The sequence below is a fragment of the Sebastes fasciatus genome, chromosome 15 (genome assembly GCF_043250625.1).
Source record: "Sebastes fasciatus isolate fSebFas1 chromosome 15, fSebFas1.pri, whole genome shotgun sequence".
NCBI lineage: Eukaryota > Metazoa > Chordata > Actinopteri > Perciformes > Sebastidae > Sebastes > Sebastes fasciatus.
In genome coordinates, this window is record NC_133809.1 from 3,879,357 (window position 1) to 3,899,090 (window position 19,734).

At 39.1% G+C, this 19,734-nt stretch overlaps 2 protein-coding genes across 3 annotated transcripts in view; both read right to left on the reverse strand.

Moving 5' to 3' along the window:
• fam216a (family with sequence similarity 216 member A) overlaps nt 1-4,181 on the reverse strand; it is a 36,694-nt gene extending 32,513 nt beyond the window's left edge. The window contains exons 1-2 of the mRNA XM_074661035.1: nt 3,464-4,181; nt 3,041-3,209 (exon numbers count right to left, since the gene is read on the reverse strand). The gene's annotated coding sequence lies outside the window, so the exon portion shown is untranslated. The remainder of the gene's footprint in view (nt 1-3,040; nt 3,210-3,463) is intronic.
• A 27-nt stretch (nt 4,182-4,208) lies between these two features.
• LOC141783621 (tumor necrosis factor alpha-induced protein 2-like) lies at nt 4,209-18,071 on the reverse strand. Of its 2 annotated transcripts, none has more exons than XM_074661013.1 (12): nt 17,891-18,071; nt 14,508-14,699; nt 13,535-14,177; nt 11,746-11,857; nt 11,224-11,346; nt 9,656-9,750; nt 9,461-9,553; nt 8,713-8,839; nt 7,968-8,090; nt 7,607-7,762; nt 6,532-6,653; nt 4,209-4,838 (listed from the first exon to the last, which is right to left on the reverse strand). In XM_074661013.1, the coding sequence occupies exons 1-12, from the start codon at nt 18,054-18,056 to the stop codon at nt 4,685-4,687; spliced, it is 2,106 nt and encodes a 701-aa protein (XP_074517114.1). In that variant the 5' UTR covers nt 18,057-18,071; the 3' UTR covers nt 4,209-4,684. The 2 variants fall into 2 exon arrangements, with proteins under 2 accessions (XP_074517114.1, XP_074517116.1); XM_074661015.1 differs by lacking the exon at nt 17,891-18,071 and adding an exon at nt 16,033-16,178.
• Nucleotides 18,072-19,734: the final 1,663 nt, after the last annotated feature.

Consider the following 19,734-nt stretch of genomic DNA (forward strand, 5'->3'; position numbering starts at 1 on the left):
TCCCAAAACACGAGAAAAAAATTATACACATGCTGTATTTCAATGCAGCGGAAATGCTAATATGCTGAACTGCACTGATAAAGATGCTCTGTCTTTCCGTAATGTTAATATTTTAATATTTATTATTAAATTATTTATTTAGATTTAGATATTTTACAAAAACGTCCCCGTATTCACTACAATCAATCGTACGATATCAAACGTTACTGTTAAGAGCAAATATTATTTTGTGTTAGTTACTCAACAAACACTTGTGCTGATTACTTTTTGATTTATCTTCTTATCTTCATAAAATCAGGGTATAGAGATGTGGGTTTACTCTAATTTCTACATGCTAAACTTTTTAATATTGCATTACACTGAAACTACAGGTTATTTTTGTGTGAGGTTACTGTATTCTGGTTTTAATTCCCTTTTTATTCCCAGTACAAAGTCACTTAATGTGTTTGTATTTTATTAATGTTACATACGGTAGTGGTTATTTCTGTTTAGAAGCTTATAAATCGGGTTAAAAGGGCACAAAAAACACTTTTTCTGTCAGTAAATCAATGAATAAAATGATTCAATAAAAAGTCAGATTTTGTCTGCGTTTTCATCGAACCGTCTCTAGATGGAGACTAACATCCACGACCTGAAATGGGGCTTGATGGGAAATTGTTGCTCCACAATTGCAGACACCACTGACTAAAGACACAAAACAGATCCCAGAACAGTGGTTCTCAATCTGGGGGTTGGGACCTCTTAATAGGTCCCCAAGATAAATGTGAGGGGGTCACAAGATGATTAAAGAAACAGGAATTCATATTTTTGTTCCACAAAATTATGATTATTTTGTATACTTTAGCCTCTTGAAATAATAATAATAATAATTTTAAAAAAAAATTCACCCTGAGGCCATATATAACCTGCAGAGGACCCTCAAGCAGTGTTGTAGTCAAGAACACGTAAACCGAGACCAAAGTCATGACCCAGACCGGATCAGTGTGAGTGCATGAAACATTTCCGATAAAATGTGGAAGATGTAAACCACTGAGGCACTCCTCAAACTGATCTGAAAAGATCCACATCCACAGAAAACAAAAACACTGGGATGTTGTTGTGCAGTAATATCGGTAAGTGAATCAGTGCACCAATTCATGTACACATACATTTAGTGCAGGAAACCCCCTGTACAAATACCAAATGGCTCGACTGCTGAGTGATAAAATACCCGGTTTATCCAGTGATCTTCCTCATCCATTGGGCCCATAGAGCAGGCGCAGTAGTGTTTCCTTTAACTCCGCATCCGAGCTCGCGGTCCAGCCTCGGACTGGGGCTCATTCACATGAACGGAGGAAGGGAAATAACTCTGGATTCAGCTATTAGGGCATTTTAAGACTTTTAGGACCTAATGATTTAAATAAGGGCTGTTCAAGTGTTCCTACTGGGAAGTTGATTTACCTCTCTGACGTCTCTTTCCCAATGTAAGTCTATGGGAAAAACTATTTTTGGGCCCGATGGCATCACGTGACGGACACGGAAGTTGTAGTTCCGCTGTTTGGCCACGAAGAAAATTTGCTTCAAAGCCCGGTCCTCTTCCTGGGGGCTTGGTGAAAATATGTTGAACTAGAATGGCACTCGGAGAACGCAGACCTCCGCCAAGGTGCGTGACTTTAAAAACAGATCCCAGCTCCCAGCTGGCGGTACCGTGAGGTGGTTCGGCTTATTATTAACACGGTGTGTTTCCGTGTAACGTAACGGCGGCTGCCTCTCTCATTCAGCAGCCTTGTTATGTCTGTATAACGTTACACTGCGTTGTCTCTCATCCCGTCATCTACCGCTTTGTTCTTTCTCACCGCGGACAACCAGCAGCTCCTGCATCTCGGATTCTCGCCACACATCCACACACGTATCTCTCTGCTCTCAGAAGGACGCGTAGTCACGCGTCATCAACGCATCATCAGTTACACTGCGCCTGTGGTCTTTAATGCTCAGGCTGATCGGAATCCTTAAAAAAAATTCCTGAATCCGGATCATGATCCGCATCACCACCAAAAGCTGCTGTCCGCCCGCGGTGAGAAAGAACAAAGCGGTAGGTGACGGGATGAGAGGCAATGTAGTGTAATGTTATACAGACATAACGAGGCTGCCGAATGAGAAACGGAGAAACGGAAACACCGCGTTAATAATACGCCGACCACCCGGTACCGCCGGCTGTGAGCTTTGATCTGTTTTTAAAGTCACGCACCTTGGTGGAGGTCTGCACTCTCCGAGTGCAATTCTAGTTTCCATTTACAACGTTAATCACCTGTTTAAAACTGTTTAAAACTGCAACCGGTCAAAACGTATTTTGGTTATGCCGTTTAGTTGTATGGGATTGAATGTTGTGGGAGACGGGGTTGAAAAACTGATAATGAAACTAAAAATATTTCTTCGATGACCAATGTGAGACTGAGAAACTCCAGCCTGTGATTCAGTGGTTTTTAATTCAGAGACACTTTGGCTCATTGGACACATAAACAGCCTCCATACTTAGGTCGGTGACTCACAGCACAAAAAGCACCGAGGATTTCCACCAACCAGCGGCGTTAAAGAGCTTCACTTCCTTCACTCCCTGTCGCTGTCCGAGGGGAACTCGTAGCTCTGACCTCCGTCTTCCTGAGCACATCCTTCCGATATACAAACAGACAGACTTTCAGGAAAATAAACTACAACACTGACAGTAATCTGCAGCGTATCCTTCCTCGGCCCTGAGCAGCAGTTATTACTCAGAAATAATAAACTGGAAACACCTCGGCTCAGCGTGTACCGGCTCTATTCTCACACAAGAGGCTCAATGATTTCCTGGGATTGTTCAGGTCTCATTTGGCGGCTTGTGACAAAGAGTTTAACAAAGAGTATAAAGAGCAAAGAGATGAACCTCCAGTGTTTTTTTCTTTTTACAACAGCCGCTGCCGCCCTTTTTAGACAGAAAACGTTTATTAAATCTATAATATGTTAGTGTTCAACACATGCCATTTTGGTAGAATATGACAATAGAATAGAAATAATTTAGTTTTACCTTTGTGCGGCACCTTTTAGGCGATGTTTTACTGCCGTCCAGTAGTCGCTTTCAGTCCAAAATGGTGGAAGCGTAGCTTTGTTGCTAGGCGCTGTCGTAAGGCGATGTTGCCTTGTTGTTCTTTGGTTTTAATATTCCCCTGATGGAGATTACATGACCTCTGACCTCCCTGTGGAAAAAGATTCACAGACCCAATACCCATTAGAGCTGAAACGATTAGTTGACTGATTGATTAGTCGATCGACAGAAAAATAATCAACTATTTTTAATAATTGTTTAAGTAATTTTCATGCAATTAATGCAGAAAATGCTGTTTTTAGCCTCTCAAATATAGAGACTTCCTGTTTTTCTCTGTTTTATATCATATTAAACTGAATATCTCTGGGTTTGGGACTGACAAAACATGACATTTAAAGACATCACCTTGGACTTTGAGAAACTGGGACGTCATCTTGGGCTTTGGGAAACACTCATCGACAGTTTTCACCATTTTCTGACATTTTATAGACCAAACAACTAATCGATTGATTGAGAAAATAATCATTAGTTAGCAGCCCAAAAGCGATCACAAGATTTTAGCGTATTTTTTTGTAGCCTTTCCGAGATCTGTGCCTCGACACAATCCTGTCTCTGAGCTCTGCAGAAAGTTCCTTCGACCTCACGGCTTGTTTGTTGCTCTGATGTGCATCGTCAGGTGTGAGAGCTTTATATAAACAGGTGTGTGTGCTTTTCCTCATCAGGTCCAATCAGTTGAATTTACTGCAGCTGGACTCCAATCAAGGAGTAGAAACATCTCAGAGATGATCAGGAGAAAAGGGGAGGCACCTGAGCTGAATTATCAAGTGTCAAGTTCAGTTTTTCTTTGTGAATAAATGTGAAAAATGGCTAAAATTTTAGGGGAAAAATTTATGAATTTAAATTATTTAAGCATAAAGCTGCAAAATAAAGTGTGAAAAGTGAAGGTCTGAATACTTTCTGAATACACTCTATATTGTCTTTTCCTGCACTTAATGTTTACATACAGTATATTGTGTTCTAACATGTGAATGTTACATTTAGATAACTGCATGTTCACATGAATATGGCTACGAGAAATCTTTGTTTTTACCTACAAAGGTGATTTTGTTGCTGATGTAAACAGGTATAAAAATGTATCGTCTAATCACACACAGGTTTCACCCAATTTATTTAAAAACTTAACTTACATTTAACACTTTCTTGAACAATACCGAAATGTAAAACTATAAAAATGAAAAATCGACCTCTCACATTATTGCACATAAAAATATACATGATATGAAAATAACTATAATATCGATTTGGTGTAAAAAAAAAATATATACTCTATCAAAAAACATCCTTATTTCCCCAAAACACACACATACACTCATGTTTTTAGCAGTAAAAAGCACCATATTTACCAGCACTTATGTAGCTTATTAATTCATACAGTAACAACAACACTCATCCATCATTTTACAGTCAGTCTATAGACGATATTGTTTCCAGCCTACGTGACATTTGAACCACACTGGGATATCATCACTTGATTGAAAACACAAGCATCCATTCACACAATAAAACATGATACTGTACAACCCAACCTTCAGATAACTTAAATGAGGAGAACTGAACGTATAGGGCTCATTTGACGGGAACTCCAGAGAAAAACGGACGAAGTTCTGCGCGGTCTGCGCTCCGTTGGTCTCTTGTGTCCGACAGAATGTCTTTGACGGTTTTCCTGTCGGCTTTGGAGAGGTTGGTCTTGAGCTTGAGCAGAGCCGACACGTGTTTCTCACTGTGGGTGAAAGAAGGAAGGGAAAAGGTTCAAAATCAACGCCTGTAAAAATGTATTATTTATTATTACATGGCTTTGTTGAATACTTGATTCATGATTCTGAGTCAATCACGGCGTTCTACGGTCTGTTATATTTCTTTATAACAGACCGTTGCTATGTATAACAGACCGTTGCTATGTATAACAGACCGTTGCTATGGACGCATTTCTGATGTCGGACCGTTTTTGCAACAAATTATTGATTTCTTAAGTAAGTAGCCGTGTAATAAGCGAGATAAAGTACAGCTGGCGGGTCATTGTTGTGAAATAAACCCCTTCAGGACGATGAGAGACCCTGTCTGGGTTTATTTCACAACAATGACCCGCTAGCTGTACTTTATCCCTTACTTATTACAACCACAGAGACACTCGAACATGACTGTAGAGTGAAGGTTGTTGCTTTTGATACGGTGATGAAATGAGGTCAGAAAGTGCTATTAACATAATTTAATTGTTTCAATGTTCATTTGTTATCATTGTACAACAACAATGCAGTTGTAGCTCCTTTAGGGACCGTTCGTGTCGCTACGATGACAATGAAGTTGCAGTAATTTAGCAGTAAAAGCCTCATAGACTGAACTAAACAAACAAACAACTAAACAAAAATTTTAACCTACAACATAAAATGCGTCAGTAAATATCCCACTCGTGAATTTTGAAGCCTTTACGTGTCTTTAAAAAAAGGCGGTTGCTAACAAGTGGCTTAATGAAACTCCTAAACGCCATCATGCCGACTCGTCCGCCTTTACAGCCTCGACCATCATGCATTCAGTCAAGCGACCGTGGTGTAGTTTGTTTATATCCTAATGTTAGCTTTTTACTTCTGGCAATTGATTCAAAAATCATTAAAGTGGTCATCCCTGGAGCACTCTATTGTCTTTATGCCAGGCTAAACTCTCTCCCGGCTCCAGCTCAGTACACACGAGCGTGGTATCGATCTTCTCATCTAACTTATTTAATTAAGAAAGTGTATTTCTCAAAAATGTTTCCAATAATAAGGTTAGAGCTTGGATTCACTATTTTTGTCTTTAAGTCCGTTGACGGACGTGAAGTCGACGGATGCTATCCATTTTTTATTTTCTAGCATGAGATCCGGCCGTGCGTTGCATGATGGATCAGGCACGGCGAGTTGACTGACCCAGTCGCCGTATCAGAATTTGCATAATCATGACTCAACCTCAACTTTATGCAAATGAGTTCCGTCCATCGCAAGGCAGCGGGCTCGTGAAACTCCCATCAAACGCTCAAACTAGGCAGCGCTGATCAAGTATGAATGAAGTTACTGTAATGCCTATATCGCTCCTCAAATGTTTAAACCATTAAAGTCCCGGTAAACATTTGGAAACAAATCTACCACACCATCTCCAGCCTCCATATTTCACTGCTGTACTTCACTGACACGTCTGCGTTTAGCTCACAACATCATCCCGCTGCCAGGAAACATCTGAATACATTTCTGCTTCCTGTCGCCCCTCAGCGCTCTCTGACAAATGGGTTTGTTTATCTCCACCTCACAGTCATGTAAACCACTCACATCATGATGCTATTCTGTCCTTTTTAGGTCAGTTACACTCGAGACAACAGACCACTCGCTGCACGCCTGAGAGAAACATGTTGTATATATATATATATCCAGTGTGAGTGCAAAGGTCACCTGAGGTCAGGGTATTCAGTTCCCAACGATGCAACTTGCATCTGAATGGCGGGGAGGTCCTGGAGTTTCAGCACTTCTGCAATCTTGGTGAGGATTTCCTTCAACCAGTCCTCCTCTGATCCCTGAAGACAGAGCAGCTACATCAGTTCAGTCTAATCTAAACGCCTCTTTGTTCTGGGGAGGATTTTATCTGTTGTGGTCACTGTGGATTCTCCCTGGATCACTTGTCAATCACAATATGTGGTCAGTTCAGTGCGGAGTAAGTACATTTAATCAAGTACAAATTTGACGTATTCTGCGTATATATATTTTCTTTTCATGACACTTTCTACTTCAACTCCACCACATTTCAGAGGGATATATTGTACTTTTTACTCCACTACATTTATCTGACTGCTTTAGTTACATTAAAAATTAAGATTTTTAAACAAAAATCTTGACAGAAAATTAATTGGCAACTATTTTATTGAACGTTAAAGTCATTTTTCATGTAAAAACATTTCATGTTTCCAGATTTGCTGCTCTTTTAATTCTCTTTTAATGTTAATAAAGTTAATGTATTAGTAATAATGTTAAGGTTTGGACAAAACAAATATTGTGAAGGTGTCACTTTGGACTCATTTCTTACAATTTTCACTATTTTTACAAACCAAACAATCAATCGATAATTAAAAAATCATCAGTTAACAGTTCAAAATGAGCTCCAGCTCAACCAACTTTAACAGTAAAATACTGCTTTTATATATTAATGCATGAGTAATAATAATAACATAATGATAGAATATATAATAGGGGATATTATTCCGCACATTGAGTACTTTTATTTTGAATATTTTAAGTATATTTACACTTACATACTTTTACTGGAGTAACATTTTCAATGCAGGACTTAAACTTGTAACAGAGTATTTTAACAACGTGGTATTAGTACTTTTACGTTTAAGTAAAGGATATGAATACTTCCTCCACCGCTGGTTCAGTCAGTTCAGTGACGTATTATTTCTGAAGTTGAACTAAAAGATGCTACAACCAGAAATTAATGTTTTTTTTGTGCACTTTTGTGCTTGATTCTCACCATTTTGACGAATAAAACGTGTACTCTCTCTGCGTTGTCCTTCATGGTCTCGTAGGCCTTCAGCTGCCGCTCCTTGTCTTTCAGTTTGACTTGTCCCTTCAGGAGCCTCCTCACATATTCTGCCGTCACCTCCTGGTGCAGCTGACCCATCAGCTTCTGAAATACATCCAATCATCAAATCAGAAATCAGTGAAAAATGAATTGAAATTAATTGAAACCAATGGCTCCATGAAAGAGAAATACGTTCAACATGTTAACATGGTTGTTATTGATATAAAGTTTACAGTTTGTTTTTAAAAAAACAGCAGCTTCTCCTCTAAATCAAATTGAAGTGTGTGTTTTCATGCTTTCTTCAGTCTACCTGGTGACAGGATTCAATCACACCCTTAAGATCCTGCATCTCATCTTCAACGCTGACCAGCAGCTTCTCAAACAGGTTTGGTTTACTCAGCCAGTCATTGGTTCCTAGTTTGCGGTACTGTGGCTGTGTGAGGTACAAACAGGACACATCAGACGGGTAACACTTTCATAAACAGTAGCAGAGAACTTGCAATAAAAAAAAATCAAACAGTTCTGCAAATTTCCTGTGTGAAGATCTATATTTCTGTGATTCTTCAGAGCTACAATTGAAAAAGAAAAAGTCCCTCCCCTTCCTCTTTTCTCTCTTGTAAATGCAGGGTTCGTACTGCTTTTTAAGAGCAAAATTCAAGCACTTTCAAGGTATATAAACCAAAGATTCCCAGACTCTTGAAGCCTTTATCATCACATCTAAATTGTTATAATGCAAATGTGAAAAATAAAGTTTACAGAATTCCTCTATACCAAACAGTAATCAGTGTATCTTGTCACTTTGTTCAGCTGTTCATATAAACTTTCATTCTTCATGGCGTATATACATAACGTTTAAAATTAAGCATTTTCCAAACTTTCAAGACTTTGTACAAAACCTGTAAATCACATTTTGCTGCTCATGTGTTTCTTACTATTCTGCCTGTTTGCTAAATGTTCTTATTGTGGAGAACTTTGTGACTTTTGTTTTGAAAAATGCCATTTAAAAAAAAACTTTTGTGCAAAAAAGTGTGTTGGTTTGTTGTAAATAAACTCACCTTGAGGACCTCGTGCACAGGTTTTAATAAATACGCGTGGGCAGATTGTTTCATGTCGGTCAGAACATGCACACAGTTCCTCTGCACATCCTCTGTGAACAGATGTCTCTTCTTATCAAGGACGTCCCTGCAGACAGAACACAGAAGTCACGTTAGATCATGCAGGGATATTTTCTTTTGTTGATCTTAAAGGGATAGTTTGAGTGTTTTGAAGTGGGGTTGTATGAGGTACTTCTCCATAGTCGGTGTATTACCTACAGTAGATGGCGGTTGGTATTGATAAAACAATATCAGTTTAAGTGTACACTATATTTAGAATATTTTTGCTGCTTTACCTCGCTGTCAGACGGCCTTTTCAAAAAGGAAGTGAAGCCATTGTATCTATCTATGCTCTTACCAAAGCCACCAGACTCCATTGAAAAAAAAAATATTTTACTTCTCAGAACACGGGAGGTGCTGGTCTACCGCTGCCTCGATCGGTTAGTTTGTGTTATTGAGTGACTTTGGTGTTTTAAAAGGTTAAGTAAACCAGCAACTCTGTGTTCTGTGAGGTAAAATTACAGATTTTTTCAATAGAGTCTGGTTGCTTTGGAGAGAGAATAGATAACAGCGAGGTAAAGCGCTGAAAATATTCTTAAAATAGGATAAGTACATCATACAACACCACTTCAAAACACCCAAACTATCTCTTTAATATAGCCAGACGTCCGTCTCATCACGCCACAACGCCTAAATGTCAGAAACGTACCTGAACTGTTCGATACAGCCGAGGTTCGCCTTGATGACCGGCCGGCTGTTCGCTTTGTTTTGCTTCATGACCTCGTTTTGGAAGATCCTGAACCTGCAGGAGTTAAAAAAACAGTTGATTTCCACTTTTACACTGTTCTCATTAAACACAAGACAATAACATGACACTATTTTGGAGAAAGAAAAGTCTTGTTACCTCTGCATTAAATCTTTCAGTTGGCACGTTATGTTCTGGGCCTTGTGCAGATCTCCAACAACTTTCTCAGCTGAAGTCACCCCACCGTTGATGAACTAAAGACAGATGGAGGATTCAGATCAATGACAGCATTTAAACATGACTGTGAAGTACTGAGACTTTACACAGACGTGCCCAAACTAACACAAGAAACTGAACCACTAACTCCGCTAACCAGCTTTAGTGCTTTACTCGACTTTCTATAAATAACTTCTTCCTCGACTCTCTGTTCTCCTCGGTTGGTTAATTTTTTTCTTAAGTTTGTTTTTCTCCAGTTTGACTTTCGTTAATATGTGAAACAGCCTGGAAAATATCGTGATAGGCCTCAACTTGCCAGACATTTCCTGGTCTGAACGGTAGAGCAGAGGACACGGGTCAACTCTCATGATAACAAGAAGTTGTTTCATCAGCATGAAAACAGACAGATAGACGGATAGCAAGCTGCCCAATCAGATCAGCACTTTGTGATTATAGCAAAACATTTTAAGACAAGTCTTTAATCTGAATGGAGTATTTTCAGATTAAGACATGTGTGATATGTTGATATTATTCAGGTTTTAGATAGATAGATAGATAGTAACTTTATTAATCCCGAGGGAAATTCAAGTTTCCAGCATCACAGTTCCATAGTGCAAAAACATGTTAGTAAAAAGGCAGTAAAAAAGGTTAGTACAAAGAACACAAAAATATACCAGATATAAAAATACAAGATGAAGAAGAAAACTGTTAAAACTAAATATAGTGCAGAGTAACAGCTGTGATACACGACTATTAAAAAAGTGAATATAGTGCAGAAGAGACTGTTAAAAGTGGAGCATTAGGAGCATTAGGAGCGTTCTTTGGACATGTAAACAGCACATTCAGAATATGCGTCTCAATTGGGGTTTTTACAGCAGTTTGCAACACACGGCCTCTCGCCTGTTATGGATATGAGCAAATATCACAACGCCAACCTTTTCAAGAAGGTGGTTGAAGGAATGAAAGGATGTGTTCGAACAAGTCCTCCTCCGGTTATGTTAATTGGAGCATGAACGGCTGCATGTAAACAGGAACATTAGTGAAATATTCATTTTCATCAGCCATGTAAACACCTTAGTAGGAATATTGTCTTTTTCTGGAATAAGGACAAAAAACTGATTATTTTGTGCATTTAAACGTAGTCATTTTTTAAAAGATGATAAGTTGAACTTGTTAGAAAAACACTTATTTCCACATCCTGAGGGAAATATCTGTCTTTAGCAGCTAAATGATCCATTATGTTCACCAGCTAGTATCTAACTGTGTGTGTGTCTGCAGGTTGTGTACAGTCGCCTGTCTGAAAACGACACCATGAGAGCCGTGAGAGTGAACCGGAACAGTAAAGTTGCAGCCGGACAGATGCTAAAAAGCTCCGTAAGGCCGAGAGGAGCTGCAGATTAAGCTGAGAATTCTCTGTAGATTCATCACTTAGAGCGACAACTTTCGCATTGTTATTATGAAAATATTGATTATAGCTGCTTTGACATCACGTTGTCTTATTGAAACTGTACCTGGATGATGTCGTAGGCCACATGACTGACGAAGCAGTCGTCCTCTTTTGTCGGCTCCTCTCCTTTATTCCACTTTTGCTTCGCCTCCTCCAGGACGTGGCCGATGTACTTCGTCAGCTCCTCCTGAACGCACAACAACACGCTGCTGTCACTGGATGAATTTCCACAATATAAAACTAAAACTCTAAAGCTGAAATAGCAACTACAGTGTTCTTTATAATATATTAGCTATGCCTTACTGAAATGCAGATTAGAGTAAGATTTTCTTGAGGGGTTGCACCAGAAAAAATGTCATCAGGACAATAAATTTAAAAGGAAATATTCTCCAGAGAGCATGAACAATCTCAGAGGCCGCTAAAAACATTAGGATGCATCCACTTGGGATCATGAATATCTACAACAATCAAACTAGACCTGAAACTAAATAAAGGTTAGGTAAAACCCAACCGAACTAAAACTAAAAACAGCTAAATAGGACTAATGTTGCACTAATCTCAACTAAAGCAGGTAGCAGCAGGTTACCTGTTGTTTGCTCAGGTATTGATCCTCCAGAGGCTCCAATAACTCTTTAGGCAGCAGCTTTCCCAACGCTTTGTTATCGATCTCATTGACCAGCTCCGGCTTTTGAAGGATTCTGATACAGAAGAGAGCAGAGATCACAACTTTCATCAGATAAACCCCTCAAGACTTATTTTAAGCATCAAGATTATGATTTCATGTGAATTTTGTAATTTGATCAGATGCTCAACCTGCTTCAGTAGGACAGGCAGAGACTTGTTGTTATCAGTAAAAGACTACCTGGTTTGTGAACATCAGGGTGTGACTGCGTCAAAACAACTCAGATCAACTGTAAAACCAAACTTGATCTGTGTTTTTGCTGCATTGCATTGAGGTGTATTATTGTATGTGCTGTGCGTGCAGGATTTGTGCCACTCCTGCAACAGATCTCTACATGGTTACACAACTCTAGGGCGAGCTGCGTTGTCCCTCAATGAATCATCCTGAGCAGTTGAGGGTGAAAGTCTTGCTTCCTCATTTATTTCACTGATTTCCCACAATAAAACCATGAAGGACCGATTTAGATGGAAGATAAGAAAATGGTTAAAGAACCTTCTGGATGAGAAATTCATAATATTTTGTAAATGCATTTCTGCAAAACATCAACGTGTCTTCAACACAAGAGAAACAGTCTAATTTAGCACTATTATGGTACGTATCCAGATGGGTGTTTTTGGACCCGAGGGATCGCCTCGCTTCCCAGCATTGGATGTTTGATGAGCTACCACTAGAGACAAGGCACCTGATTGGACAAACGCTTTCACTCGTGGGCTGGCTGCTCCCAAACCAGAACCAACATGGCGGCTCGTTTGGAAACTTTTTTCTCGTATATTACGTAAAGTAGTTCACCGAAATGTGTTTCTGAAAACATTATATAAGCCGTGTAGTTCCTGAATCCGTCTTTATTTTAGATAGTTAGTTAGTTTAAAAGTTTCTAGAGGCGGTGATTTGCATAGAGTAGCCAGAGACCTCAACTTTATGCAAATGAGGAGCGGCCAAGGTGCCGTTCCGTCTCTGGAATCGCGCCGCCATGCTACCAGAATGCATTGCACAGCTGCTTACATAGACGATGAATGGGAAGCGTTGAAAGGACGGATCCTGTGGTCATGTACCATTACAGTGGTACACCCAATCCTGTTTGGCTTGTGACGCCTTAAAACAAATCAAACCCCTGTAACCGGTTGCACACGTCTACCGGTAGATTTCTGCAAGAATTGCATTTTTCGGCGATTGGATGGCGAGCACTTCTCTTCTGGAAACTGCTCAGAAACCCCCTTATTGTCAACCTAGCTCTGAAAGCCATCCATCCTCTGAATGCTCTTGGTCTCTAGTTTGTGGCTGTAAAGTTTCATGAGGCTGTGATTATCCTAGAGGTCACCACAGGTTATTTTATACTGTAAGGTCAAGTTTCAAAAAAGCATGAATAGGGCTCAGTAAATTTCACAGCAAATCTGCTCATTAGTTTGTGATCTTTCTTTCGTACATGTGGTGCTATTGTGGCAAAAAAAAGTACAATATTTGCCTCCAAAATGTAGTGGAGTAGAAGTATAAAACAGCCTCAAAATTGCACTTAAATACAGTACTTCAGTAAATGTAAATCTTGGTCAACCTTGGATCAGCGTGTTGGAGAGAGGATGGACTGACGGACCGACACACTGACAAATGTCACCGTGTTTAGGCTCTTCTTCTACCAGGACAAAAACATACACCAACATAATAACAGAATGGACCCAGAAATATAGATTGAACTTACAGTGGATAATACTCGTTGACCCAGCGCAGGAGGAACTCGCAGTCCTTGTTGTCCAGACCAAAGTCTGCAACCTTTCTGAGTCTGGTGCTGAAGGCTTGGTGGTACAACCTGGCGTAAAAATTACAGATGTCCAGCTGTGGCGGGTAGCAGCTCTTCACCACGCGCACCACAGCCAGCAGGTCGTCCTTCAGCTGCCGGCCCATGCTGTTGACGTCCGCGTTGATAGAAGACCGGTCCGCCTTGTCAGCAGGAGGCGTCGAGGGGCTGTCCAAACGGTCCTCCACCAAGCTGCCAAGCGTGGAGTCGTGAACCTTCTTCCAGCCGCTGGGCCTCCACGGCGGAGGTGTCTGACCCCTCTGTGTCCACTTCCGGTCCTGGTCCTCCTCCTGGGTCATGGCCTTCACGGCAGACGCCAGAGCCTCCGAGCTGTCCTCTTCCAGGTCGAGAGACAGTTTCAGAGTCTGCAGGACGAGCGCCTTCAGTGCATTGCGGTCTGCTGCGAGCTTCCATACTTCTTCCTCATGATGTGTGAGTTCGTCTGACTCCTTTATCTCCTCGAACAGACGCTCCTCTCTCTCTATCAGCAGCCGGCTGGCTTCACACAAGCGCCTTGCCTCAAGGATCTGCTCATATGTGAGGACCACTGAGGGAGGAAAGGAAAAGAACAGGCCTCTTTGTTAAAAGTTGTTTATCAATCAATCAATCAAGCTTTATTTATATATATATAGCACCTTTTAAACAAGTCAAATGCAATTCAAAGTGCTGATTGAAGATGTTAAAAATGGATTTAGAGAGACTAATGCACACCAAAGCAACCAATATAAAAGTTAATTGAATAAGAAAGCAATAAAAGATGGGTATTTAAGATAATAAAAGATAAATAAAATACAAGGAAATAAAAATAACAAAAAAAAAAAAAAATAAAGATTATGAAACTGTTATGTTATTTAACGCTAATGGAGCTTTAACTGACCGCTTGGGGCCCTCTCCCTGCCGGGTGAGCGGCGTCCATCGCTGGTCGTGGTGTTGTTGGTGTTGTTGGTGTTGTTGACAACAGGCTGAACTCTGGGGCCCCTTCTGAAGTTGAACCATCCGTTTGTCTCGGTCCGCATCCTGATCTGGGACAAGAGACTGGACCAACAGTCTGAGAAACTCTCTGATGAATCTATATAGAGACAAAAAAAATACGCCAAATGTTTGTTAATAAAACAAAACTTAGCTAACACTACTGGCTAGCGTTATTTATCAAATTTGAATTTAGCTTTTATTTGAATTCTAACTCATCCATCACCTGCTTTCAACTATATTTTTTATGTTGATTCTGTATTTTCCGTTTAAATGACTATATGATGGTATTTTCTTATATTTTATAAGAAAACCAAAGTTTAAAAGTTAAATTAACCTTCCTAACGTAACTTGCTTCCGGCGTTAATTTAAAAATAAAAGCATAATAAACACATTTTACTTTTGTTTGAGCGTGGTATCAATGTTTTTTTTTTTTTTATCAATAAATCAATAAATAAAAAAGCAAAATGCAATTACACAAGAGCATCTTAAAGTGGCAATCGCGAATATTTTAATTTAAATAAATGTCTGTTTCAGCATCTATAGCACAATGAGGTAACACAATGGTGATGAAATTATTGCAATATTCATCTATTTGCCGTATGAAATATGCATGTGTGATATGATTGGCAAATGCAAATGTATAAAAACAGGACTGGGAACAGCAAACATAGAGTAGTGTAGCCTCCATTGGGCTTCACACACACACACACACACACACACACACACGCAATGATGTTGACATTCCCGGAAAACATACTGTTGTATACACAAAAAATTAATTATGCATGTTCATGTACGAAGAAATATTTTTTTTCTATTCTATTTTTATTCTCATGTCTAAACAGAAAAGACTCCAGACTGCTAAACTCTGAGCACATTTCCATTGTTTCCACTCAAATAGAAAGTCTAAATCAACCAGGACCGAAATCTTAAGCATTGCCAGAACAATATCATCATCATCATCATCATCATTATCATCATCATCATCATGATCATCATCATCCTCATCACAGTGCATTTATAAAAACTAAAAGATATCTCCAAAAATCCCTGGAACCTATTTAAGAAATAATACAAAGTGAAAATATATAAAAAATGCCCCATGAAAAAACAACAACAATATATGCAGATAGCGGATGAAAAAACAAGACGTGGAAATAACAGTAAATAAAAAAACAACATTTCAATGATTCACTTTTCAGCTTCATTAATGAATAACTGTACAAACTAATCCTATTGATCAAGACTGGACAAATAAGCAAAGGGCAAAACCTGTCCCACACAGCTTATTTAACAGTTATTGTAATGTGAATAAAGTTGCCCATGCAGAAACTTCTTTTAAAGACTAATACACTCTACACGCTATCAACCTGTCCAGACATGCAGATAAATATCTGTAGTGTTTTAGTCCTTCAGCAGCTGTTACTCACCCTGATCTCACAGTCGCTGCTCTGTTAGTAACAGTACAGCTGCTGCTGTGAGCTGCAGGATCTTTATACTGTAAAGCAGCAGCAGTAAGCTCCTCCTGCTTTGGATGATGCATGAAGCTGGACTTTTTTTTAGACACGCTGGCACTGAGGCAATCCTGGCCACTTGTCTTCGCTTAAGAGTGAAATGTCTCAACAAAGATTTCATGGATTGTTATGACATTTACAGACATTCATGGTCCCCAGTGGATCTCTTTACTTTTCCTCTATAGCGCCACCAACGAGTCAAACATTTAGGATTAGATACCCCCCAAAATAACGCCAAATTCACATCAGAGCAGCGGTAAAGTGTGGCCTGCGGCAGGTTGCCGTGCAATGTTTATGAAAAGCCTAACCCCTAACCCACTCCCAAGCTCAGCTTGATTCCGCAGCGAAATTTGGGAAAAGTTGAACTTTTAGCGGCGAAATGTGGCCAGAGAAGACCTGCAGCCACTCGGTAAACAGATCCTGTGACTCCTGTGACATGTTGACCTGTTGTTACAAAGAATTTCTTCCCGCCTGAAACACGTGCTTTAGAGCGTTAGAGACGTTAGAGCGTTTTCATCTTGTGTACTGTGATGACTGTTACAAGAGGGATTTAAATCAAACCCTTCGCATTTGATTGGACCGCTAAAAAAAGTGAGCGGGCTTATAATTTAGCTAATCTTCATTCACATATCTTGAGGTCAGAGGTCAAAGGACCTTTTAGCCAAAATGTATTATTTAACCTCCTTCTCGTTTCATGTGATACCAGTATCTTCACCCTGAGCCCGCTACGACCTCCGAAAGATCGATAATGTGATAAAGAAATTAGTGGCGTTAAAACAAATTTGCATGAACGCGTCATTATCGTGTTAACTTTGACAGCCCTACTATGTATAAACAGATTTGTATACAAGTAACTGTATATATTGTTTGATTTTATTCTATTCTAATTTAAATATCTACTGTATGTGTGTGTAGCGTGAAGGTGCTACAACTTACATTTCATTGTGCAACACCCTGTAAAATGTCAAATAAATGAATCTTTTAACGTTGTAATATGTCTATTGATTATGTTACAGTATATTAGTATTCAGCGTCTTTAGAAAGTAATTAGACTCTCGACTCTCTTTCACATTTGACCCATTTTGCCGCCAAAACGTCAAAGTAAAAAAACAGGATTTTAGACATTTTTACTAATTAATTAAAAACTGAAATACCTCATTCACATGTACTATAAGTATTAGGAGGTTATATTAAATGATCTACTGAAGCAACATGTGCACTTGTAGAGTTTCTCCTTTTTTTATACTACAGATCCTCTGGATTATGGAAGAGTCACTGAAATAGTAATAAAGCATTTAACTGATTAATAACTAATAAACTTGTAAATAATAATCGTTAACAAATGTCTTTATTAATCTATAAATTGACTAAATTACAAATTAATTAATTATTTGACATTTTAATGGGAAATAAAAAGAAGAATTATAAAAAATAATTTACAAATTATAAATAAATAGACTCTTGCGGTCCTCCATACTGGAGTAGATTGGATGAGGAGTTGACCTTGTGGGGTCGAAGGTCACTGCAGGATGCTCAGAGACTTTTCCTGAAGTCATTACAGACTTTGATCTTCTGGTCAAACAGTCAGATGACGTTAGTTTTCTCTGAATGTGTCTTTAGTTCCTCTCGGACAATCCCTGCTGCTGCAGATAACCCCTATAATAACACCGTGCCGCCATGTTTCACTTTCAATTTCCAACATCACATCAAAATCTGAACTCCATAAATCCTGCTGATAACTTTAATAACCTGTGTTATAAACAGCTTTTCTTACCTTCTGCTCTGCAGGATCTGCAGGGGAAACAACCACAGCGTAGTGTCGAACACATCCCCCCTGGCAGGTGTTTAGACTTCCTCTGTGTCTGCAGCTCGGTGCAGCTCTGAGCTGAGAAGAAGCTGCAGGTGACATTTGATGTCAGGATGTTGGTTGTGACATGCATTGAGACACTGCGCTCTTTCCATTCATGCACGTTTCCTCTGCGAGCGCCCACTTTACTGTATGATGTGAGAATAAGGTGGTGAGTGGTTTCAAAATGAAGAGTACCAGTTTTGAAATGTTTCTCACACGGTGGGCAAGGTGTTGTTTTAGAGGCACATTGATTTATAAATACAAGAACATCATTTATCAGGCAGATATAACGGCCTTCATATCACGTCCAATGACACAAAGTCCAGATAAAATACACAGATCAATAATACTTTTACAATAAAGTACAGTTTAGTTCATATAAACGGCCCTGAAATACTATAGGTTGGTCAAGTTTTCACTTCCTTAGAAAACAGAGAAGTCAGAAGCGAGTTTAGGTTTAACTTTTATTTTTAATTATGTCAAAGTGAAAAAGCACCTCACAGATTTATAAATAAGCAGCGTGGTTTCTAGCACGCCACACGCCACACGCCACACGTACACTTGAATTTAAAGTTATCGTTACTCAAACAGGTGCAATATATGAGATCTGATAGATGTGATCGGGTTATTGATTAAAATATGTGACTTAAAGTCATAGTTCTTATGTCATGAGAATGAGATGAGAGGATGGGTGTTGTTAGCTTAGCTTAGCATAAAGACTGGAGGCAGAGGGAAACAGCTAGCCTGACTCTGTCCTGAACGTTTGAAAATAATAACTAGTTTACTAGCTTTTTCTGAGATTTCAGTGGCATTTGAAAGCTCAGGAAAAGCATAACAGTAAGGGAATGTTGAGTTGAGATTATTTTCCATATATACTTTGTTCCCAGCGTTCATGGTTTCAGGAGGATTTGCGAACTGGAACTGTTTGTGGACGGAGAACAGTTTCTCCATCCGCCAGGAACTTTTGTCTCCAGCTGCGGTGCAGGTTGCCAGATTTAGTGTACAGGCACCAAACCTGGCAACCCTCATTGTGATGACAAGAGTTTAGAAAACATTTCATTACCAATAAATAGTTCCAACTATTTTTGTTAAAACAACAAAACGCTGTACTTTTAAAGATTTTACAGATTGAATCGTGGATCTATGTCTAAGTTTTACCGAATACTGACCTGTTGTTGCAAAAGATAAAAATATTAAGTATAATGATTACAAAAAAAAAAAACTGAAAGAAGAACTGTTTCCTTATGTGACTCATTGTTGTTATTGGCAGACTCTTTTATAGATTACATTTCAGACTATTTCTTTATAAAAAAGTCACTGCGGCCCACCGTCTGTTGTCGTGTGGTCACATAAAAACAAACACCACGACCACCAGGATGTGTTTCTGTCTCTGTGGGTGTCATAAACCTCTTAACGGCTCAGTCAGTGATTCAGTTTCACTCTATAAATCTGAGTCATTTAAATCTAAATAAATCTGAGATTTCGAGAATAAAGTCCTAAATTTACGAGAAAAAAAGTCGTAATATTACAAGACTAAAGTAATTTCTTCCTCCACAAAAGAGGCAATTTGGGTTGGTAAATATGCCTTTTTGTTGAGGAATTTAGTAGCTGTTCTGGAGCTTTTGGTTTTATCACATGATCTTCATCAGTTCGGCCAGAAGTCGTGGAACTGTATATCAAATTTACAAACGATTCACAAAGTGCTTTACAAGAATAAAAAATAATTAAAATTAAAATAAATAAAATAAAATAAAATAAAATAAAATAAA